The 26,115-nt window shown below is 35.5% G+C and overlaps 1 protein-coding gene across 1 annotated transcript; it reads right to left on the reverse strand.

Annotated features, from left to right (window-relative positions):
* Positions 1-3,791: 3,791 nt before the first annotated feature.
* Positions 3,792-4,658, reverse strand: LOC115995329. Its single transcript, XM_031119844.1, has one exon. The coding sequence runs from the start codon at positions 4,526-4,528 to the stop codon at positions 3,983-3,985; it is 546 nt and encodes a 181-aa protein (XP_030975704.1). The 5' UTR covers positions 4,529-4,658; the 3' UTR covers positions 3,792-3,982.
* Positions 4,659-26,115: the final 21,457 nt, after the last annotated feature.

Genomic DNA, 26,115 nt, shown 5'->3' on the forward strand with positions numbered 1-26,115 from the left:
TTCTATTTTGGGATGTCCCAAAATATTGTCCTATTTCTAAAAATAAAAATCATTAATTTACTAATGTTCTTATTATACCTCTATTAATTTACTAATTCAATTTTTGATAAATTTATTTAGTGTAGTTTTGGAAACTTATACATTTTTAAAAGATAGACAAGACAATAAATGATGTTCCATTAAAAAATTTGACTTTTCAAACATGACAAATAAAGTAAAACGGAGAGAGTATAATTTATTTGGGAATTGGTCTCTTCATTTTATTTGTTAAGATAAAAAGATTGGGCTTACCTCCTCCTGCCTGGAATTCACGTCTATTTGGTTTGGGCCTTCAAGTTTTTTTTTTTTTTTTTTTTTTTTAAGACTGTGTTTTTTTTTTGGGGTTGTAGATATTACTATATTAGATTCCTGCCTGGACATTTCACGTTTGTTTGGTTTGGGCCTTCAAGTTTTTATATATTTTTTTAAAGACCGTGTTTTTTTTTTTTTTTTTTTGGATTATAGATATTACTATATTAGATTAGATACTATTTGTTTTGTGTTTTTTTGTGGGTGGGTCTTATTAATAAGCCTTGTGTTATGGCTGTGCTTAAATTTTTGTTTTGCTCGTACTTAATTTTTTTTTTTTTAATTTTAATCTTGTGTTTTAATATATATATATTTTAGTTAGTGGTAATATATTGAATAAGTTTTTATTTATGTAGGTTAAGATTGCTAAAAACTTGTTATTGTTCGATGAAACTATAACAATATTTTATATATATATCAAGTTCTATTTTTCATTTGCTCTACACTTGAAAGTTATTTTTTATTTTAGTCTTTATATATATTGGTTGATTAGAAATGTCTACTAGAAAATATGTATCTGAATATAAAAAACTTAAAAAAAGAAAAAAAGAAGAAAAATTAATTGAGTCTCAAAAAGGATCAATGGATAAATTTGTTATTAATAATAAACAAAATATAACACAAAATTTAGATGAAAATATCACAAATGAGCAAGAAATTCACCAAAAAGAGTCAGAAGATAATGAAATGATACAATTGCAAGATAAAAATGATGTTCAATTTTGCAATACAACAAATCTTGATAATGAACTTCAAAATAATTTAGAAGAAAATGAAAATAATTATGAAAATGTCTCAAATGAACAAGTTCACCATAATGATGTTCAACCGGAAGAAAATTGAAAATAATTAGTCAATTTGCATCTCAAAGGCAAGAAAAATATATTTTAAATGAAATATATTAAAATATAAAAATATTAAATAAACATTAATTTAATTAATATATAAGTGTAAAAAATGCCCCATTTTTAGTTCTCGCCTAAAATCCTAAAATGTCTAGGGCCGGCCCTAGGTGCACAATATGCATGTATAGTGAAGACTAAAACTTCTCCATGTCTCAGACATGGAATAGTTATGCCATTGGGACTTTGCTTTTTAGAGATTTAAACAAATTGTAGGATACTTAAGCTATGCCTGCAGTACTAAGCATAAGAGAGACAATGACATTAGAATTTAAGACATGCGTGTGAGGCCATGAGTTCAGCCATTATTATTTACCGGATCAGGCTATGTACAGTCCTTTTTCAATGCATATTCTAATAACTTTTCATTCGACTTGTACAGCTGAGAAGGATGATCTATCACATGATATGAAGCAGTGGGAAACTCTGTCTGACTCTGAGAAACACTTCATTAGACATGTGCTGGCATTTTTTGTAGCGTCTGATGGGATTGTATTGTAGAATTTAGCTGCAAGATTTCTAAATGATGTTAAGTACCAGAGGTGAATTTCATGATCATGCTTGCAGTTATATGTTAACTCTGGTGTTCATTTTTATGGAGATAGTTGCCTATGTATATATAACTTCATAGGAGAGTTATATTGTTGAGTTAATTGTGTTAAATTGTGAAAAGGATTGGGACTTGGTATATTAGTTTTAAGGCATAACTTTTATGTTTAATCAGTGTAAGTTTCTTCAAAGCAGTCAAGAGGCAGAGTGGTCTGTTATGCATCTCTCTTATTATACACAATTATGCTATAACTCGTGGAAAAAAATCTGCCTTTGAAATGCTTAGTTCTGTGATGGTGTTTTTATATTTTGGACATAGAAAAATGTACAGTAAAATCGGCATTCGATTTTAAGAGATATGATGGGAATCCAGTATCAAATTTCGAAATCCATTCCCCTCCCAGGCCCCCCACCCCCCAGGCCCCAACCACACCCAGGCCCGCCTTCAATTTTTGTAATAATCGAGAATGCCTCATTTCCTTACAACATCCTCATTGAATAGGAATGACAAGTAATACACTGGAATGATTGATTCGCAACTCTTCATCTTGCACAAAGAGTTAGAATTTTTGTGGCTGAACTCAAATTTTCTTCTGTCTTTGAATTTTTTTTTTTTTTGCCTTGGCTCTCTGGAACAATAGAAAAATTATGCTTCCTTGAAGCATTCATGTTGGGGATTCAGAAATGAAACTTATCATATTAACCATACAAATCTCATCCAACAATAACAAATGCATCAACGCATTATTTGGCTTAAATTCTCATACAGAACAACTTTAAGAAAAGTTGAGATAACAGACCATATCCCCCCACCCCCCCCCCCCCCCCCCCAAAAGAAAAAAAAATAGAAGAAGAATATGTTAATATTGAGTTTTGATAGAATGGTGTCAGCTGGTTTATGATAATGATCATTGCTATCTGATGTCAACGAGATGTTCTTTTTCATAATTGAATGTTTTGACAAAATGGTTTTGACTAGTTTCTTGATATTGGTCATTGTCATATGGAGTCTCATGGTGGATAGTACAATGATTTAAATATCTGATTTGTGAATTTGAACAATGTATGCAGTTGGAGCAGGTTTTCATTTTCTTATTTTTGGGTTCTGGTCGATGCTAGATGTTTGAAAAAAGAAAAAATCATCTTTTTGGTAAATCCTTTGTGTGTGAGAGAGAGTGAGAGGGAGGGGGGCAATATTAACATATTCAAGCAAACTACTTTGACCAATCATAAAAGTTATACCTAGTGCACAAAACTCCCACATTTTGCGAGGTTTGGGAGAGGACATGGTACGCTTGTTTTCGAGAGGCTGATTCACGAACTCAAACCTGCGACCTGTTGCTTTTGGTGAAAGGCACTTGCCATCGCACTAAGACCCAACCTCTTACTTTCACCGGCAATAAAGGTTGAAAATCCCCTGGCCAAGAGGAGGAAGAAACCTCCTTACATGTACTATATAGATGTCCCAATATGCAATGAGTATGGATACAGGTCCTTGGGCTCAACTCATGATTGGCTGGAATTTCAAGGCGACAGCAGGGAGTTTCTAATGAAGGGCACTGGTTTGGATCAGATTACAGAAAAGCCATCCAGGCTATTGTGGCGGAAGCATAAGAATACTGGGATGAGTACAGGAAAGGGTGGTTGGCTTCGGGTTCTACTAATGAAGACCCAGCGCTGGACAACCCCAACGGAAGGAAGCTATAAGGTAAACTTTGATGAAGCTCTGTTTGGAAACTTGGGCAAATTGAGGGCAGGAGGGATTCAAGCGTACTGGTGAATAAGGTCACCTCAAAGGAGGAAGCATCCCCAATCATTGCTTCAACTCTCTATAACTCCCTCTCCCATTTACCAAAGCTCTAAAAACCAGTTTAGGTACTTGAAAAAACTATCCAACCAAGTACATTATCACAAACTACTATCATCATTATCCCAATTAACATAGCTTCAATTAGTTCCATCTATTTTGCTTAAGAAGCTTAAAAAAAAAAAAATGCACAATAACCCATCACATAAATCATACCATTTATAACATAGGAGATTCAGTGAATCTATACAATGAATTATTAACCAACTTTAACTTACATAGACAATGCGATTACATTTTATACATATACAAGGATTGACAGAATTAAACGCATAAATCTCCTCTAATTCATTGAGAAGTAGAAAAGATACCGTATTCAAGAGCAAATCGAAGTCAGTCTCATCGGAACCTTTTCTCTCTCGGCGTCTCCGATCCCACCGGCGACGATCCGAACGAGCTTCTTGAACGCGAAGTGCACGCAATTTGAGAGCGCGATCCAGCAGATCACCTCGTAAACGAAATTGAGAGCTGGATCCGATGATGATGATGATGAAGATTCTTCGTTCCAATTATGCCCTCCGAATCCACCGAAATTCCAACCCCTGCCATCGCCGCCGCCGCCACCGTCGCCGCCGAAAAAACCTTCGTATTCTCCGTCCTCGGAGGAATCGTCGCCATCGCCGGCGAACGATCTCCGTCTCGTGCGTCGCCTCTTTCGGAGGACAGCCCGGCGAGCGGTTTTAGTGTAATTGGATTTGACTGCGGGGGGAGCGAGAGCGTTTACCGCGAAAAGCACGGCGGAGATCGATAATTGGTGGTTGGTGGCGGAGGTGAGGCTGTGGCTGCGAAGAAGGGATTTGGCGAACCCTAGGCCTTGCGATGTGGCTACATTAACTGTGTCGGCGATGAGAGAGATGTCCATGATTGAAAACTCAACGAATTTGGGAATTACTTGTAAAACCAAAAAAATAAAAATTAGCTTGCGCTTGGAAATTTTCTTTCTTAATTTTAATTTTCCGGGAAAGTGAGAGAAAACGGGGGAAAATAAAAAAGAGGTGGGAAAGACGTGCTGTGGAATATAAAATTTTGGGGAACGTGTAAAACATTGACACGTAAGGTCAAATTTGGAAAATTCGTCGAAAGTGAAATCATAAAAGTTAAAACGGTCAAGCTGATCGGCTCGCTGTTCAATTGGGACTAAAATTCTATAAGCGGCCCATATGTGTAATGGGTCTTTGGGGTCTAGTTGGAACAAATACTCAATTGGGCCCAAAAATGGGAGAATGTGTTCATGGACTACCTCACTAGCAAGTCCAAATTTTCTGTTTTATTTTGCCTGCTCTACTCTGTATTCCATCAATAAAAATTTGCCACATATTTTCTTAATTAATTAAATTCTAATTTGATACCTTTCTTATTTGTTACCTAAAATAAATAATAGTAAATAAATTAAAATAAACAAACCACCTAAGCCAAGACACCCCCACAACTGTACCTTCGTCGGCGACATCTGTGTTGGCAACCATCACCATTAGCCACACCGCTACCACCACAGATCGGCAACGTCATCAGCGTCGGCCAACCACTACCACTAGTCCACAACCATACCACCACAACATGAAGTTTATCAAAATAAACACAAAGATAGACCTTGGATGAGTGGGATAAAAAGCTTCAAAGAAACCACCCTTCTTAAATTCCAGGTACCGATCCTTGCCTATGAAAAGCCGTATCAAATTCAAACCATTCTCAATGGCATTTTCACAAACAGAGAGAGAGAGAGATATGCATTTTCTTCTCTCCAAGTTATCCAGGCAATTGAATAGGAGAATGAGATGGATCAGGAAGATGGAAAGGGAAAAGGAAATAGAGAGAAAGTGCAAGAAAATTTTGAAAATCCATGAGAGACATACAACAATATGAGAGAGAAAAGGCTTTCCTTTAGTTTAAGGTTTTATTTCTCTATAACTTTTGATACTCTTGCTAATGCCGCTGACAAGGTAGTGATGGTGGTTGGTCGGAGTTGACAACGTCGGCAATATGTTGCTCCTACCGTTGGCGAAGGTGGTTATGGTGGACCGATTGTGGGGTTGTCTTGGCCAGTGGTTTGTTTATTTTAATTTATTTATTGTTATTTATTTTAGGCAAACAAATAATAAAAGTATAAAATTAGAATTTAATTAATGAAGAGGACATGTGGCAAACTTTTTTTGGTGGAGCAGGCAAAATGAAACAGAAGATTTGGACTCCTCACTAGCTGTAATTCAAATTCCGACAGTATTTTTTTGGGTTGCACCATCAAACAATCGTACATAAATAAGGGGAAATGTTAATGGATGGCCAGAGGGCATTTGTTAATGGACTATTTTAGAAATTTTTTATAGGAAAATAAAATAAGTAATTAATGTTTTGACAGTTTTTTTTTTTTTAATTTTCCATAAAGGTGGGATCCAAACTTGTAAAGTTGTGATTTACAACTATGTTTTATGTTGGCTTTATTCCATGACAAAAAGTGTTGTAATTGCTCTAATTTTGTTCCTTGTATTTTGTGGAATTTTATTGTATTGGGTTTAGTATTAAGTTGGTGAAAACTTAAGCTTAAATGAAGAATCAGTAGATTTCGCGAGAAGCTAAGCCGCGAAAGAGCATGTGAGGAGCATATGACTGGAAGCTGAAGAGTCGTGCAAGGCTGTCGTTTTCGCAAGTGTCTCGCGGGTAAAGCCTTCCCGCGAGACAGTCGCGAAACATTCTGTCTGGAGGATTTTTATGTGTGAATTCATTACCCTTCACCCATACTATATATACCCTAATTACCCACAAATGTAAAAGAGGCTATTCAGAGAGAAAAACCCTAGATAGGTTTTCTATAACACACACACCCATCCTCTTGAGAGAAAGCTACTCATCCTTAGTGAGAAATCATTGTAGCCTCTTCTCCATCCCTCTCCCATTATCATACCTTGAGAGGAGATTTGTACCCAAACACAATCCACACATTTTCAGAGTGTAGTGAGTGTTTTTGGAGTTACTAGGAAGCATTGGAAGAAGGCAAGGATGGCAGATGCAACATGGAGCTTGTTGCGGGATCCGGAGAGCTAGACAAGACACGGTTCCGAGAAGCCTTGTTGGAGTAGGAGCTTGGAGGGCTTAGGTACAGAGGGTAGATTAGGCTTGGAGGATCTCTTGCTTACTCATGTATCCCAACTGATTGTCTAGTGGATTGATTACCGCTTAGAGGGCAGCGAAGAGGTTTTTCGCCGAGATTCTTCGGTTTCCTCTTCGATAACACATCTCGATATTATCTGTGTTTGCATCTCTCTTCCTTACTCTTTTACATTTTATTTTACTGCTGTGTTGCTTTAAATATGAATTAGAGTAGCTCTCTTGCATGTTTGCTTGTGTTTACACTATTCCGCACTTAGTATTAAGTTAGTATAAAATCAACCAAGCCGTAATTTGAATTAGGGGTCTAAACGAGCTCTTGTGTTTTTAACATATTTCGAGCTTTCAAAACTTTCCTAAAATGGTTTGTTAACAATTGCCCTAAAGGCACCTATTAATATGATCCATAAATAATATACTTTTTTTTTCTCTCTCCTAGAGATCTTGTTTAAAACTCTACAAAATTAATTGCACATTATTACACAGTTTATTAAAATGACTACTTGACTACTTAAGTAAACACCCTTTAACTTTTTTTTTTTTTAAAGTATATAAAAAAAGGTTGGTCTACTCTAAAATGATTATAATTTATAAAGTACAATTCAACCTAATAAACACTCAATGTAGGACTTAGCATGTGTCTATGCAACATATATAGAGGTAGCAATTCATATTCAAACTTGTGAGTATATAGATACATCTATTTGTAATTCATCAAATTAACCTTGTTTTCGTTAGTTTTAAATACATCTATTTAATCAATATTTAAATACAAAGGCTTCATTTGAAATTATAGCCTTAGACCTCCCAACTATATCGAGCCAACCTTGATGGTGTGGAGGATAAGATTGTGGGTTTTTAATGGGCCCATAGCATAGATTTTGTTAAGTGGATTGAGGCCACTTGCAAATCTAAGAATTCATGAAAAATGATTTATGTGCTAGCCTCTCTCTGTCATGCATAAGTCACATTGTCTACTATGCTCTAAGCCCTTGTTTGAGAGGAAGTGATGGAATGGAATGAAATAGATTGGAAATAAATGAAAAAAAAAATAGAATATTCTTCACTTCCCTTGTTTGGGAATTTTAATGGAGAGAATGGAAAGTTTATTTCTTTGTTTAGGAATTTAAGTGGAAGGGAATGGAATTAGTAAAATTAAACACTTATTCCCCTCTATTCCCTTAATCCTCGTTTGAGAGGAGAGAATGGAATGAAATGAAAAGGAACAAAAAGAATAATTTTATAATATTCTTCCATTCTCTTGGTTGGGAGTTTCAATGGAGGGAATGGAAAGTTCATTTCCTTATTTGGAAGTTTAAGTGGGAGGAAATGGAATGAGTAGGAGGGAACACTCATTTCTCTCTATTCCCTTAAAACCTAAACTTTTCATTCCCTTCCAAATTGGAAGGAATGGAAAGGAATGAAATTAAATTTAATGAATTTTTTACTAAAACTCCCAAAATACTCCTATATATTCAACATTTTATTTTAAAATAGGGGTCTAATAGTAATATTGTCATAATATGTTACTCCCAAACAAGATTACTTACATTCCATCCATTTTCATTCCTTTATTTTAAAACATCTAATTGTTGACACCTTATTTTGCAACCCGTATTTAACCTCATATGTAAGGTAAAAGGGTAATTTCACCTTGGAAATATGCATCTTAAATTTGATCATTAGATTCTTAATCTTATTTCACCATAATGATCTTGATGTTGTAACGATCAAATTGACTGGTCATGAGTCCTAATCAGACCATCAATTGAAAGTTATCATCAAATCAAGTTTTAATGGCTGAGATGCACTATCACAAATTGAGTTTGACTATATGTGATTATGAACAATTGATTTTAATTGGTTATAAGTATAATCAATTTGAGATCGATGATGTGTCATAATTTGATTGGTTAGGACTACATTTTATGGTAGGGTTGCACACACCTAATTAACTAGATAGCTAAACATTAATTATTCAATGAGTAATTTGTGCAATTATCTTTTAATTAGAGTAAATTTGGAACCAATTAAGTCTGAAATGGGAGTGATTGAAGCCATTTAATGTTAATTGGGAGCTAATTTAGGACCTATTAATATTAATTGTGCTGAAACCACTTTCTAACAAATGACCTCTGCTCACCATTTTATTGATATCTATCAGAATATTTTGAATCTGTGAATGAGATTAATTTTCCCAGAAACTAGACATCCGGGGCTTCAATTTGAGTACAAGAATGAGACAATTCCGATCAGAATTGAGACAGATATGATTTTTCGAAATTGGTTCTACATGTTGTTACAACAGTTATGGAAAAACCGAACTTTACTTACTCTTCACTTTAATCAATCTCCACATTTAATGCACCAAATTTCCTCAAATGCTAAAATGAGGTCTAGGTTCATAATTCTTTATCAACCCTCATTAAATAGCCTTCCATTCATAATTCCTCCACCACTACTATATAAACCCCCCTCTCCTTTATTCCAAAACACAAAAAACTCCATCTCTTCTCTTCTTTTGAGTTCTAGTAAAGTTGAGTAATCTTGTCATATCTTGGTCTTCCTGAGACTTACTCTCCCTCTCCTAACTCTTGTTTTCCTCCACTCTTAGGACCTCTACCAAGAATCTCCTCCTCCACCATATGAATCTTGCATGAAGGTATAATCTCCTTCCCTAACTGTTTGTTTATGTTGCCATGATGAGAATTTAAGATTAAAGTATGATAATTCCCTTGAATATGTTTGAATGTTCTTAATTGTTCTTATGTGTTCTTCACATGTTCTTGATTGTTCATCACATGTTCATGCATATCACTAGATTTAATCTTAAATCCACATAAAAAATATGAAAAACATGTTTGTTTAATAATTCTTTTAAATCCTTGAATCTAGGTTATCACCATTCACACACATTCACTAGAATTTATCACCATCCACAAATACAATGCTTAATAAATTGAATTAGTATTTATCACATGCACACACATTAAATTTAACATGCAAATTGATTGATAACATATTGGATGATGTGATATGAATGTTGGCCACCATAATTTAGAAGACCGATTTCACCGGGTAAGGTGGGTACCTAACACCTTCCAACCTTGTAACATAGCCTCCGAGCTTAGATCAAGGGTTAGTAGATCAAATGCTTATCCATGTAATTTTCGATTTTTAGATTGTAACTAGGAAACAAAGTCATGTACTTTATCTTAGATTGTATCTAGGACCAAAGCCATGTAATTTTCCTATGATCAATGTAAATTCAATTTCAAATTAATAAAATGAGGAATTTTTCAATTATGGTTTTCTTATTTTTCTAATAATTAAATAAGTGGTGACTCCATTGTAAAACCCTTAATCTAAAGGGAAAAATATAACTAGTCGAACCTCCATTTTGAAAGGCAATAACACGACTTCACCCATTCATGTCGGTTTAGCCCAACATCCTATAAAAATGAGCTGGGGGCACGGTCTTTCACAGTGGCAACTCCACTGCGAACATTGAGGGCTAAGTTTCAATTAGGTTATGGTGGCCAACCATGTCATTGTTTGTTTATTACTTTTTGTATATAATATGTCTAATATGTCATTATATTGCATATCATGCATCATTTGTTTGAATGAAATTTATTTTATTTGTGTGCTAGCTTGGAAGCCCAGTAGTATTAGCCGTGGATTGTGGTCTTCCTGAGACTCACATACCTAGCGGTGAACCTACCACCCACCGCGACAAGGATCATCATGGTTATGCCATGGTGGTTCATAAGGACAAACTGTACCGTTCGGACCAACGCAGCACTCCTGGCGTCACAAGTTGGGAGGTATGACGTCCTAACTTGTGGGGACCTTTAACCTACCTTCTACTCATGTTGTAATAACCCATAGAACCTACCTTTAGTTCGATCCATGTAAATTGCATTGCATTACGCATGTATTTGGCTGTTGTTTGAACCATGATGAGCCCAAGTCCAACACTTAAGCCCATTATAATTGTTTGAACCTTGTATGCCATGAATGAACTCAAGCCCAAAGGCCTGTGATTGAATTCTACTTGGTATGGAAACCGAAAATTGTTTCTTGAATCATTCTAAGCCTAATACTTAAGCCCATCAAAGGTGTATTTGCATGATCAACATCAAGGGCCAAAAGTTCACAAGATACATGTCTTCCAAGTGTAAGGTCAAGTCATTTCAAGCAAATACCAAATGATCATATGGTTCAAGCCTTCCAAGTGCAAGCCCAAGCCTCAAGCGCAAACCCAAGCCTCAAGCATCCTAAATGGACCAAGAAGAAGCAAGTGGCCCAACTTTGCCCCACTCCACATTTGGTTTGCAACATCATGGTTAAGCTTATAGTTTGTTTGTTTATTCCATGTTTCTATGCTCTTTTTGAATTCTAAAAATCCATGTAGCATTTGATGTACTTTGTTCATGTATATATTTTTAAATAAATAAATAAATCAAGATTCCCAAATCTTTCAAAAAAAAAAAAATTCAAATGAGAAAGTGTTTGGACTGGGGGCATTAGGCCTTCAAGTCATTTAAAAAAAAAAAAAAAAATTCTTTGAACTAGGACTATTGAACTTTCTAGTGACTTTTTCAAAAATACCCAATTTTTTTTCTTTCAATATTAAAAAAAAAAAGTCTCATTTTCAAAATGGTACATGAGGATCCCTTGAACAAAACATTTTCTAAATCTTGATGTTTAAAGGCTTGAGCAATCAACTTGTACCAAGGAATGATTAATTTCATTGGATCCATGTAAAGACTTTTGCTACTTGACTTAGAATATAAGAAGAGATAGTCTTAAAAGGCAATAAAAAAAAATACATCAATTGGAAAATCCCAAGAATCCATGCACTTGATCCAATTTTCAAAAGTTTTTTGTTTCATATCATTAGAGCATTCATACTTTTTCTTTTAAGATGAATTTATTAAAAGAGCTTGAATCACTGTGCCTATAAGCAAGCATTACTAGGGATAGGAGGCCATCTTTGGTTAAACCAAATTATTTCCTATTACCTAGAATGTTCATCATCCATTGCTAGCCCATTTGAGCTTTTAAACACTTAGCCTCTTTTTCGCATGAACCCACTAAAATTTAAACCTGGGGTGGGAAAAATTCAAAGTATGCATGCTTAAATCTCATGTTAAGGAGAAGTCGACCTTGTAACTTTGAAGCTAATTGATAAAGCTCTCCTAAAAGACATGAGAGACAAGTAGAGAATTCATTATGCTAAAGATAAGAGATCATCAAAGAAAAATGAGCTTTCACTCAATCAAGGAAAGAGAAATGAAATTCCATCAATGTGAGAGAAAACAAAATGTGCATCAAGTTTGAAGAACCTAAAATTCATCATGCCAAGAAGAGTAGAAGGTTCATCCGAAAGAAAGTTCATCAAAAAAGATTTATCAAGCATAGAAATGTGCAAGCATATCGAGGCAAGAAAGAAATCTAGAGAGTGCATCAAAATGACCAAAAATCATCAATCTGAGAAAAACAAGGAGGGCAAAATGTCCCCAAAAGTTCATTCAATCAAGAGAGAGAGAGAAAAAAAAAAGCCCATTAGGCTGAAAACCTAAAAGGGCGGTCTAGGCAAAAGTTAGGGCCAAAGAAAAGAAGAAGAAGAAGAAAAAAAAACTCTACCAAGTTGGAAACTTGAGGATGCAACCTAAAAAGAGAAGAATTTTACAAGATGAAAGTCTAGAGATATGATTCAAGATGAATGAGCATAAAAACGAATGTTGATACAAGTGACCAATGAAGACTAGTGAGAAGATGACAACGAAGAAATGAGAAAACTCCTCCAAAACTTGATTTTTAAATAATGCATACTTGGGGGAACATCATAGGGAACTTTGAGCCTTTTATATCTTTCATTTCATAACCCAAACCCGTCTTACATTACAACCCATGAGTAAAGACCTCCTTGAAGTGTTGCTAGTTGTAGGCACATCTTAAGCTCTAATATTATTTTTCTCTTGAATTAAAAAGGAAAAATGCTTAAAATTGTCAAACCCCACAGAATGATATGTTCGAGGACAAAATTTCTCAAAGTCTCAAAATGATTCAAAAGAACTTCCAAACCTGAAGCACTCTTCTCGTTTGCACCCAACAATGTGATTCATAAATATTATCACATTCCATTTCTTGATTGCCTTTGGAGACTTAATCTGACGATGTTCAAAAGGATGAAGCAAATTTGATTACATGAGTTTAATGATCTTGATCCTTCTTAATCAAAGAGATTTGTTTGATTCTTAAACACTTTGATTTGCCAAAAATGGTTGTTCAAAGGATCACCTCTTGTTCGTAAATAAAAAATAAAAAAGAAGAAAGAAACAGAAATCTCATTTCCACAAAAAAAAAAATCATTCTTTTTCAAAATCCAATTCTCTTGAACTACGTCTTGACCTGATCCTCTATGACAGAAGTACGTAGGCAGCCTTGTAGAGGCCCGGTCCCATTCACCCAAACAACCTTGGAGAACAAAGTCAAAACAATATGACAAAATTGTTTGGGTGCATATTAGGTTAAGCCCATTTGTTTGCATTAAGCATGTTTAAACTTGGTGTGTTAGCCTATTTATATTGTGTGCAAGTTTTCACGATAATTGGTTTCTAACAAGCTAGAGAAAGAAAGCCTTTTTGTAGGAACCAAGGATAGGGGACCATGATCGTCTTTCATGTTCACCAATGGTCACAACATCAAATGAATTCAGCTTCAATCTAAGCATGGATTATGCCCCAAACTAGGGGCATTGGGTAAGTACTTCCAATTCATTTCAATGAATAAATCCATTGCTAATTGAAATTATCTTTTTGCAGGAATTGAGCAAGGACTTATCCAGCAATCCGCATCAACTTCCAACCAGAGTTATTCTCATTCAAAGGATAGGTTTTTCAATTAAAAAAAAATATATCATCATGAATAAATCTTCATCACTTTTACTCCATCTTCATCTTCATCTTCTTCGCTTTTTAATAATGAACAAATCTTCATATTTCAAAAATAAATAAATAAATAAATTCTTTCTAAATCTTTCCAAAAAAAAAAAAAAGAAGGAAATTTTCAAAAAAGGCCTTAAGACTAGGGGCATTGGGCTCGTACTTCTTAGGTTGCTTCAAAAAAAAAAAAAAACATCAATCAAAATTTTCAATTCCTTGAAAAAATTAAAAATTTCCAAATTTTTCAAAAAGAAAAACAAAATTCGTCAAAATTTTCAACTCCTTCAAAAAATTCAAAATTTCCAAATTCTTCTTCTTCCAATAAAAAAAAAATCTTCATTAAATTATTCTTTAGGAACAGAAAGCAATCATCCTCTTCCATATTCTCTAGTGGTGCAACATCAAGTCAATTGCCCACCCACAACATTCATTGAAGCATGGAATATGTCCCAAACTAGGGGCATTCGCCAGGTATGCCAAAGTCTTTTCAATGAATAACTCTGTTACTAATTGAAAGTATTTATTTTGCAGGTATTAGGGTAAAAGGCCCACACACATCGATATGAATAATACCCTCCAATTCCATCGGACCTCTAGGAAGCATGTCCAAACTTCAATCCATCGGACCTCTGGGAAGCATGTCCACAATTCAATTTCAATGGACTTCTGGGAAGCATGTCCAAACTTCAAACCATCGGACCTTTAGGAAGCACGTCCAAATTCAAATCCATCGGATCACTGGGAATCACGTCCAAAACTTCAATCCATCGGACCTTTGGGAAGCACATCCAAATTCAATTCCATTGGACCTCTGGGAAGCACGTCCAAATTTCAATCCATCGAACCTCTGGGAAGCATGTCCAAATTCAATTCCATCGGACCTCTGGGAAGCACGTCCAAAATTCAATTTCAATGGACCTTTGGGAAGCACGTCCAAACTTCAAACCATCGGACCTCTGGAAAGCACGTCCAAATTCAATTCCATCGGACCTCTGGGAAGCACGTCTAAACTTCAATCCATCAGACCTCTGGAAAGCATGTCCAAAATTCAATTTCAAGGGACCTCTGGGAAACACGTCCAAACTTCAATCCATTGGACCTCTGTGAAGCACATCCAAACTTCAAACCATCGAACCTCTAGGAAGCACGTCCAAAATTCAATTTCAATGGACCTCTGGGAAGCACGTCCAAATTCAATTTCAATGGACCTCTAGGAAACACGTCTAAAATCAAACCATCGGACCTCTAGGAAGCACGCCTAAATTTCAAATCCATCGGACTTCTGGGAAGCATGTCCAAAACTTCAAATCCATCAGACCATTGGTAAGCATGTCTTGTACTCATTTTTTTCAAAAAAAAAAAAAAGGCCGCATGCATGAACTACGTTTAGACCTGATCCTCCCACTAAGAGGTACATAGGCAATCTCCCTCGAGATTCAGTCCACATTTTGATCCAGAACATGACACTCTGCATTTTTATCTACATGCATCATACATTCATCACGGTTAAATACTGATTGCAAAGTTAGGTGTCTCTTTCATACATTGACATTCACTTTTCAAGCTCTGCTAATGAGGGGTACTTTGTTGACACCCTATTTTACAACCCGTATTTAACCTCACATGGAGGGTAAAAGGGTAATTTCATCTTGGAAATATGCATCTTAATTCTGGTCATTAGATCCTTAATCTCATTTCACCAAAATGATCTTGATGTTGTAACGATTAAATCAACTGGTCATGAGCCCTAATCGGACCATCAAATTAAAAGTTATCATCAAATCAAATTTTAATGGTTGAGATGCACTATCACGAATTGAGTCCGACTATATGTGATTATGAACAATTAATTTTAATTGGTTATAAGTATATTCAATTTGAAATCGATGATGTATCATAATTTGATTGGTTAGGACTACATTTTATGGTAGGGTTGCACACACCTAATTAACCAGATAGTTAAACATTAATTATTCAATGAGTAATTTGTGCAATTATCTTTTAATTAGAGTAAATTTGGAACCAATTAAGTCTGAAATGGGAGTGATTGGAGCCATTTAATGTTAATTGGGAGCTAATTTGGGACCTATTAATGTTAATTGTGCTGAAACCATTTTCTAACAAATGACATCTGCTCACCATTTCATCGATATCTCTTAGAATATTTTGAATTTGTGAATGAGATTAATTTTTTCAGAAACTAGACATCCGAGGCTTCAATTTAAGCACAAGAATGAGACAATTCCGATCAGAATTGAGGCAGATATGATTTTTCGAAGTTGGCTCTATAGGCTATTACAGCAGTTATGGGAAAACCGAACTTTGTTTGCTCTTCACTCTCATAAATCTCCACATTTAATGCACCAGATTTCTCCAAATGCTAAAATGAGGTCTAAGTTCATGATTTTTTTTCAACCCTCATTAAATGGCATTCCATTCATATTTCTTCCACTACTACTATATAAACCCCCCCTCTCCTTTATTCTAAAACACAAAACACCCATATCTCTTCTCTTCTCTTGAGTTTTAGTGAAATTGAGTAGTCTTGTCATATTTTGGTCTTCCTGAGACTCAAAGTATTGAGTGAGACTCACTCTCCCTTTCCTAACTCTTCTTTTCCTCCACCCTTAGGACCTCTACCAAGAGTCTCCTCCTCCACCATATGAATCTTGCATAAAGGTATAATCCCCTTCCCTAACTGTTTGTTTATGTTGTCATGATAAGAATTTAAGATTAAAGCATGATAATTCCCTTGAATATGTTTGAATATTCTTAATTGTTCTTATATGTTCTTCACATGTTCTTGGTTGTTCATCACATGTTCTTGCATATCACTAGATTTAATCTTAAATCCACATCAAAAATATGAAAAACATGTTTGTTTAATAATTCTTTTAAATCCTTGAATCTAGGTTATCACCGTCCACACACATTCACTATAATTTATTTTTTTTAATCCAAATGCAATGCTTAGTAAATTAAATTAGGGTTTATCACATGCACACACATTAAATTCAACATGCAAATTGATTGATAACATATTGGATGATATGATATGAATGTTGGCCACCATAGTCTAGAAGACCGGTTTCACCGGGTAAGGAACACCTTCCCACCTTGTAACATAGCCTCCGAGCTTAGATCAAGGATTAGTAGATCAAATGCTTATCCATATAATTTTCGATTTTTAAATTGTAACTAGAAAACAAAGCCATGTACTTTATCTTAAATTGTATCTAGGACCAAAGTCATGTAATTTTTCTATGATCAATGTAAATTCAATTTCAAATTAATAAAATGAGGAATTTTTCAATTATGATTTTCTTATTTTTCCAATAATTAAATAAGTGGCGGCTCCATTGTAAAACCCTTAATTTAAAGGGAAAAATATAACTAGTCGAATCTCCATTTTGAGAGGCAATAACACGACTCCACCCATTCACGTGGGTTTAGCCCAACATCATAAAAACGGGCCGGAGGCGCGGTCTCTCACAGTAATCAAGGTTGATGATGCATAGAAAATCAGTAGGCTGAATGCACTGGGTTTCGATGATCTAGTAATTACTTGAAAGGCCTGAAAAGAAGAATAAACGATCAAAGAAGACCAGGGCTAACCGACTAAGAACCCTCCGATGCTTAAGTTAGTTTCTCTTTTAAATTCTGGAATTCCAACTTTTTAGGAGTTGTCTCAAACTTACCTTCATTTGTTGTGAGTGACTGTTTATATAGTGTGCTCTTGAAGCAGTTACTTGTCTTGTAACTTCCCCTATATTTGAAGAGGTCAAAGGGTTCAAGGTTAACTTCCACAACCGCTATAGGAGTTAGAATATTTTTCCAATAACTATTGTTGGAAGTTAAGTATTAAGTAGGAAGTTATAGCGATGAATCGGGATTTTACTCATGCCTTGAAATAATAACACATGGTTCAATTTTACTGGCTCTTGTGAATAAATCTCTATGGTATTTTCCAAGTGTTGGGGGTTGTCTAGGCGCTTGCCTCATGGACGACCCATATTGTTGGAAAAATACATGTTTGTATTGCATACAAAACATATGCAGCGGAAAAATTAACGGATCTACTTCATTCACAATTGATAATATGTATTATGTAAATTTCAAAAGTTAAGAATAAGAGAGTGTACCTTGATGTGGTGAATTTCAAAACAAAGATTAGAAGTACTTGAGAACATTTTCAATCTTTACTCTAATTCCACTAATGCCCAAGAAATGTGGTCTCTCAATCAGTTATGTGAATTTGTTCAATGGAGAATTGAAGAGTGTCTAACACTCACATACAAACCATTTCATGTATCTTATATGATCTTAATAAAAAACCACCCATCATGAATTTTGTATGTTTTTCTCCTTATATCTATATATATATATATATATAACTGATTATCTAATTGGGCTAGCCTTTTGGGTCATTCCAATTGGGTTTTAGTATATGGCTTGGAGTAGGACCAAAATGAAACAAATAAGACTCTAACTCTAATGGGCCTTGGGCTTTTCTGTCAACTCTTGACAAGTACAAAGTTACCATTAATTATATTCAATACCACTATATAAATATAGCTGCACTTTAGGCCTTATTAATAAATTATATCTCTATTAAGAGATTATGAATTCCATCTTGAGAACATATGTTCTATCAACACTAAATGTGGCTGCCCAGTATACTGAGATTTTGATCATGACTTATAAATCTCACTCCTGATATATCAAAACAACCCACATCTCATGATCAAGTCCATTATTCTCTCAGGATTTAGAGTTAATGTAAATAGAAGTCATAAGATTTATTATTTATTTGACAATCGTTAGGAGAATAATAAATCTCACAGCAGTCCAGTTTAATATATCTTAACTCTTAAAACATATTAACTAGAAGTCTCCACTTCCATGATCAAGAGAAATCATCTTAGTTGATATATTATAGTTTTCGTAGATGAAATGTCCAATTTCATCACTGACTACGAACTAAAATTCTGAGTTTACAAAAAACTTGTGATTTATATCTTCTGTGACTTTTCACATAAATCACATACTATGCATCTCATGAACTACGATAATGTCCCGTTAGTTCATTTATAGATAGTCTCATATAATTAAACAATTTAATTATTTATGACATGCCAATAAATTGGATTTTAGGGCATAAACCCCAACACATATGCTCTTGGATGACCATTTTGCTAGGTACAACCATTCTTACCTTCTTGTCTTGGACGACCCTCGTGGATGAATGGGAGTTAAATTTTCAGTTCACCATCAAAGGTTACTTAATCCCATTCTATTCCTTTATTTTCCATTCATTTCCCTTACTTAAATACATTATATTTCATTTCATTCCCTTATGATCACTTCATTCATTTATGAATTCCCAAACAAAGCCTTAAAATCTCAAATTTTCATTCCCCTTGCAATTAGGAGAAATTTGAAGAAATGTAATTAGATTTAATGATTGTTTTACTAAAACTCCCAAAATACTTTTATATATTTAACCCTTTATTTTAAAATAGGAGTCTAATAGTAATATTGTCATAAATGATTCAATTTATTTCCCTCTATGTTACTCACAAATAAGATTACTTATATTCCATTCATTTTCATTTATTTTCATTCCTTTATTTTTCATTCATTCCCTTTACTTAAATACATTCTCTTTGTTTTCCATTCTCTTATGAACTCCCAAATGAAGCCTAAATGACTGAAAATCCTACTTAACCCTTTCAAGTAAAAAAAAAGCCTTTGACTTCAATGAAAACTCACTTTGACACTGCTTGGCACATTTAGCATGTTCCCTAGAGCCATTTTGGCTTAAAGGGTTCAAAAAATCGAGTTTAGTCAACAAAATTCCTAAATCATAACTAAACTTGGTCATCCAATATCCAAACAAAAGCAAAACCAAAGTTTACCTTCTTTTTAGCAATACAACATTTAAGTCACATAATCCTTATTCAATATCGAATCTTATGGCCTGTTTGGAAGTTTAGAGAGGGAGGAGAGTAGAGGGGAATAGTTATCATCTACCTTGTTTGGATGATTTTAAAATTAATAAGGGGGAAGAGAGTAATTAGTCATTCCTTTTGTTTGGATATTTTAAAAATTAGGATGGAGATGAGAGGAAATGATTTAAATAGACAAATTTACCCCTATTTGAAAATAGACTTGCAACATTGGTCTATGATTAATTTATTAGTTTTGTAAAGTCTTGAACCTAATTATCATTCATCCAAATCTTAGAATATAAACACGAAACCATGATTTTCAACAACTAGTGCAGTTCATACATACAAACGCATATCCAAAAATTCTATTATTACAGATCATTCCCAAAAAAAAAATACAAAGCTTGATACAGATTAGCTTCCTAATCTCCTAAAATCAAATCATTATCAGTCAAAATCCAACTATTCTCTGAATGTATGAAAACAAAGCGTTCATAACAATATTAATAAAAACTAAATAGTGCCTAATTTAGTAGGTTTTTTAAAATTCCAACCGAAATCCAAATTCTGATTTCTTTTCCACATTTTTTGAGCAACCAAACACAGGCACAAGTGGGGGGGGGGGGGGAAGACAAAACGAATCCCCCAAAATGTACACAATAAAAAATGACATGAAACAATAGCACTAACCCAATGGTTGACGATCGAGAAAGCGGAAATCAAACCAGCAAGGACGAGAACCAAGAGCAAGCAAAGTGAGATCCCGGAGTTTTAGGGAGAAACCCTAGAATTGTCGCCGAAGAAAGGGCACCAGGAATGGAAATTGTACCATGAAAACGGATGGTAGTGATCTTTGGAGGAATGTCGATCATGATCCTTGTTGTCATCGAGATAGTTCTTCAGAATCAGAGGGGAAGAGTCACCGTCGCGCTTCATTAGAGACGAAGTGGCTCGAGGCTTGATCGAGCTTGAGTGCCTAAGCTCGATCATGGCTTGCCTCGGACTGTAATTTGGTGACGTCATCGTTGACGACCCACGACTTGGTGGCGTCTAAATAGTGAGATTCAATTTTTTTTTTCATTCACCTTAAATTTTCTCAGGAAACAAACAAAGATTATTTATATAATCGGTTTGTAATTTTGTTAATTTAAAAAGGGTAAATTGGGGAATTCATTTGGTCAATAATTTATCTACTCTACTCTCCCTCCAAATCTCTCCAATTTGGGAGAATTAAAAATGAAAGGTTAGAGGTAGTTGAAACCCCTCCAAACCCCTCCCCCTCCTTCTTTAAAAAAACTTCCAAACAAGGTAATTGAATTAGTCTCCCTTCCTCTACTCTACTTCCCCTCCTTTTTTAAACATTCAAACAGGCCATTAGGGATGCCCTAAACCTAATATAAAGCCTTGCCAACAAGCCTTGCATTAACATTCCTCTACCTTACCTACAATAATTACTTTATCTTATAAGTCACATAAAAGTAGCACATTATCAACGATTGTTAGATACGTAACAACACAATAGTTTCATCTCTCTCCCTTATCACTTATCTTGTTTTGTTGTATTTATGGCTTACTAAAAGGTTAGAGCTATTTATTATTTTCATGCATTTCCCCCTTGTAAGCTAGTACCATTTGGTATATATTTTTGATGCATCACTGGACTCTACTCGCAAGTATTATGAATTTTGGACTTGAATCTCATTTATTGTGATTTTTTTTGTGATAAACAACTAACCTTTATTTGTGAGTTGATTCAACCCGATACAACATTTCAACAGACAATGAGGCAAGTACGAGTTGACATGTTTTCCCTATATGTCAACAAATCTATGGTTCAAACTCTTTTTTTTAGGTTGGACCAAGTTGATGGGTTCAAGTCCAATTTTGCTAAAAATACAAGACTTCTCTGGACCGAAGGTTCTAGTTCTTTCTAGAGAGTTTTGTCTCTCTTTCACTCTAGACCGTAGGGTTCTAGCTCTCTCTCTCAGCACACGTTTTGGCCTTTCCGCTAACGTACGCACGAGCTCTTCTTGGTTGCCTTACGAGCTCAAGTTCCATCGTCAGTCCTTGACCAGTATGCGGGCTTTTGTTGTGTGGGTTTCCCTTGCCCATTTTGTGGATTTTCATCATTGAAAGAGGTCGCCGCCTCAACATCTTAAGGCGCTATTCAACTTCATTGTAGCTTTGAAGACTTGTCAGCTATTGGGTGAGCTCTTAGCTTCATGGACCAACCCATTTCTTAGAGTGAAGGGGCTGATTGTTATCAACAATAAAAGATACTTTATGGTTGGGTCTTTGCAAAGTGGAGAGCTTCCATATCATTTCAACAGCACCTTATCTTGGCTACAGGTAAATCTGTCTTTTAAAGGGTCACAGATTTAGGTGTTTTTGTGTTGGATTATTGAATCTTTGAAGTAACGTGATTAAGTGAGCTATGAAGTAAGGTGATTAAGGAAGCTGAACTATGATTATCTTAAGTCTTAATTGCCGTGGACTTAGGGACAAAAGTGCTGTTGGAGAGCTGTCTAGGTTCATTAAAGTTCAACGTCTCCGAATTGTATTTCTGATGGAGACTAAGCTTAAAAAGAAAGGTATAGAAGAAGTGAGAAATGAATTAAAAATATATAATGTAGTGTGTGTAGATAGAATTGGAATTAGTGGAGGCTTGGCTCTGTTTTGGGATTCAGAATGAGATGTGAAATTGAGGACCTTGTCAAAAAGCCATATTGATGTTATTGTGACAGAGAAGGATGGGGTTTCATGGAGATTGACAGGTATCTATGGGCACCCTGAAAAATTGAAGCGTATTGAGACATGGAATTTGATGCGCCTACTTCATTAGCAAGTCACATTGCGAATATGCATAGGCGACTTCAATGAGATACTTTCAGCAAATGAAAAACAAGGAGGGGAACCAAGAAGTGAGTGGCAAATAGCGAATTTTTAAGAAGTGCTAGACAATTGCAGATTAGGGGACGTGGGTTTTAAAGGTGCTCGCTTCACATGGTGCAATCGGAGAGATGAACAGGATCGGGTATATGTTAGATTTGATCGTGGGGTAGCTAATCAAGAGTGATATGATCTTTTTCCTCAATTTGATGTTCATCATTTAAGTTTTTCAAATTCTGATCACATGGCCATTAGGGTGCAACTAAGTAGGCAATCGCAGTTTCAAATTGGGATGTATAAAAAACGATTTCGGTTTGAGGAAGCATGGGTGAAAGATGAAGACTATGAGGAAGCAATTGCAAATGCTTGGTCTGTTTCCTTCAATGGAAGTCTTATGTTCTAGGTGTGTAACAAAATAAAAGAATGCAAGAAGAGGTTGTTAGCCTGGAGTAAAAATTCATTGTGTTCCTTAGGCAAAAAGATTGAGGAAAAGCGAAATAGGTTGCAAGTGCTTAAGGAAAACAACAGGGATGCATTGTGGGCTGAATGTGAAGCTCTTAGGCATGAAATTAATATTTTAATTGAGAAAGAAGAAATTTATTGGAAACAAAGATCTTGTATCAGTTGGTTGCGTGAAGGTGATTGTAATAGAAAATTTTTTCAAGTGAAGGCATTTGCAAGGAGGAAAAAAAACTTAATTGTCTCGCTAAAGGAAATGGATGGTATAGTGATAGAGCAACAAAGCGATATAGCAAGGGTGATAATTCAACATTTCTCAACTCTCTTCCAATCTTCAAATCCAAATGCTATTAAAGAAGTGGTAGTTACGGAGGAGATGAATGATTGGCTTGTGAGAGATTTTCATCCAGAAGAGGTTCGATTCGCCTTATTTCAGATGCATCCTTCAAAAGCTCCAGGCCTTAATGGTATGATTGCTTTCTTTTTTCAAAAGTTTTGGCATATAATGGGTGTTGATGTAACTAATGCTGTGCTATCATGTCTAAATTCTAGAATTATACTTTGAAATATAAATAATACCCATATAGCACTAATTCCCAAGACCAAAGACCTTGAATTTATCACACAATATCGCCCCATTAGCCTATGTAATGTGCTATACAAAATCATATCTAAAATGTTAATCAACTGGCTGAAGCTTATCCTCCCAAATTTAATTTATGATACTTAGAGCGCTTTTGTCCCGGGGAGATTAATTACAAATGACATTTTAGTTGCATATGAAACTTTGCATAGCATGAAAAAGAAGAGGTAGGGCAAGATAGGTCAGGTAGCTATTAAATTGGATATGAGCAAAGCTTATGACAGGGTTGAATGGGGTTATTTAAAAAGGGTGATGGAGAAAATGGGGTTTCATGCAAAATGGGTGCAATTGATAATGGCATGTATAACAACTGCTCATTTTTCTGTTTTAGTCAATGGCAATCCTACAGGTTATATCTTGCCTTCAAGAGGACTGAGACAAGCCCTTTGTCACCTTATCTCTTTCTGTTTTGTGCTGAGGGGCTTACAACGTTGCTTAGAAAGGCAAAAACAGATGGAATCATAAGAGGAGTGGCAGCTAGCAGAGATGGTCCTTGTATTTCTCATCTCCTATTTGCCGATGATAGTTAATTATTTTGTTGTGCCTTAGTTGAAGAGTGCCAACAGGTCATTTCTTTGCTTAATTTATATGAGGATGCTTCAGGACAAAAGGTTAATACTGATAAAACTTCTCTTTTCTTTAGCAGCAATGCTGGCTTTGAGACTCAAGAATCAATCAAACAAGCATTGGGTGCAGAGACAGTCCCAGAATATGAGAAGTATTTAGGGCTGCCTAGTATAGTGGGGCGTAACAAAAAAGCAGCTTTTGCTCCAATCATTGAAAGAGTTTGGAGTAAACTAAATGGATGGAAGGAAAAGATGATGTCTTAAGCTGGAAAGGAAATTTTGATTAAAGTCATGGCACAAGCTATCCCCACATATGCCATGGGATGTTTCTTGCTACCGAAAGGTTTGCTTAAAGATCTTCAAGGGATGATAAGCAGATTTTGGTGAGGTCAAAAGATGTAAGAAAGGAAAGTACACTAGTTAAGTTGGTCTAAACTTTGTATGCCCAAGTCGATGGGAGGAATTGGGTTTCGGGAGCTTCATTCCTTCAACTTAGCCATGTTAGCCAAACAAGGATGGAGGCTTATGAAAAATACACACTCCTTGTTCTATCGAGTCTACAAATCAAAGTACTTTCCCAATATATCTTTCTTAGATGCTCCATCACCAAATTCAGGGAGTTTTGCATGGAAAAGTATAGTGGTAGCCAAATCTGTCTTGGACAGTGGTTTGAGATGGCGAGTAGGAACTAGAAATAAAATTCGAATTTGGCAAGACCGATGGCTTCCAACTCCACCATCATTCAGGGTGGTAACCCCATGCTCCACAATGTCAACAACAGCCACAGTGGATAACCTCATTGATCTAATTACAAGATCATAACGTGTATCCATGATTGATCATGTATTCCTCCCACATGAAGCTGAAGTTATTAAATTCATCCCTTTGAGCAATAGAGCGGTGCAAGACATCCAAACTTGGGCATACACAAACACGGGTGAATATTCGGTAAAAAGTGCATACAAGATTATACAAACTCAACAATTGAGATCTTCTTATGGCCAATTATCCAATTACTCATAGTGCAATAAAATTTGGAAAGCGATTTGGGCGGCCAAGGTATGTAATAAAATCAAAACTTTCATTTGGAGAGCTTGTAGAGATATACTGCCTACAAAAGCAAATCTAGCTAGAAGAAAAATTTTGTTTGATGCTGGATGTGATTGTCGTGAGGATGGGGTGGAGTCAACAGACCATATCCTGCTAAGCTGTACATATCCTGATATGGTTTGGAAGTCCACATGCTTAAGGAGGACCATGTCTCATTGCACAAATCTTTCATTTGTGGATGTGGCTGATCAAATTATGCAAAGGAAAAATGACCCAGAGATTGCAATATTTTTCACAATCAGTTGGATGATTTGAAATAAACGAAATGAGGCTCACTACGGTACTCCATGTCCTGACCCCTCTTTTCTAGTCAGGTCTACTACAACCCATGCTATAGAATATCTGGAAGCTAATTATGGAAGCTTGTCTTGAGTTTGTAACATAGACTTGTTTTTCTTTGGCTTTCCCTGATGTAACCTTGCATATATCTGTTGTTTTTGATAGGTGTTGGGAAAGCTTTGTAGCTAGTGCAGTTTTCTTTGGCTCTCCTTGATGCTGCCTTGTTCTTGTATAAATTTATTCTTCCATTGAATAAAATTCTGCTGTTTATTCCTAAAAAAAAAAAAAGTCCAATTTTGCTATGTCTAACCCATAGAAATCCAATATGAGATGTCGGGTTGGGTTTATGGTGGAATGGATCGCCCGTATGTCTTTTAACGTTAGCGAATCCTAGATTAGAGATCCGACAATGATATCCGGGTGGACCCATACCCCACATTTACTAACAAGTAACTCGCCAAATAATCCGCTCCGGACTCAGTGACTCGGCCAAAACC

This window comes from Quercus lobata, chromosome 6 (assembly GCF_001633185.2).
Source record: "Quercus lobata isolate SW786 chromosome 6, ValleyOak3.0 Primary Assembly, whole genome shotgun sequence".
Taxonomy (NCBI): domain Eukaryota; kingdom Viridiplantae; phylum Streptophyta; class Magnoliopsida; order Fagales; family Fagaceae; genus Quercus; species Quercus lobata.

Bases quoted from the DNA above. Each gene is read 5' to 3' on its own strand.
- LOC115995329 (XM_031119844.1), bottom strand. From the start codon at position 4,528: ATGGACATCTCTCTCATCGCCGACACAGTTAATGTAGCCACATCGCAA.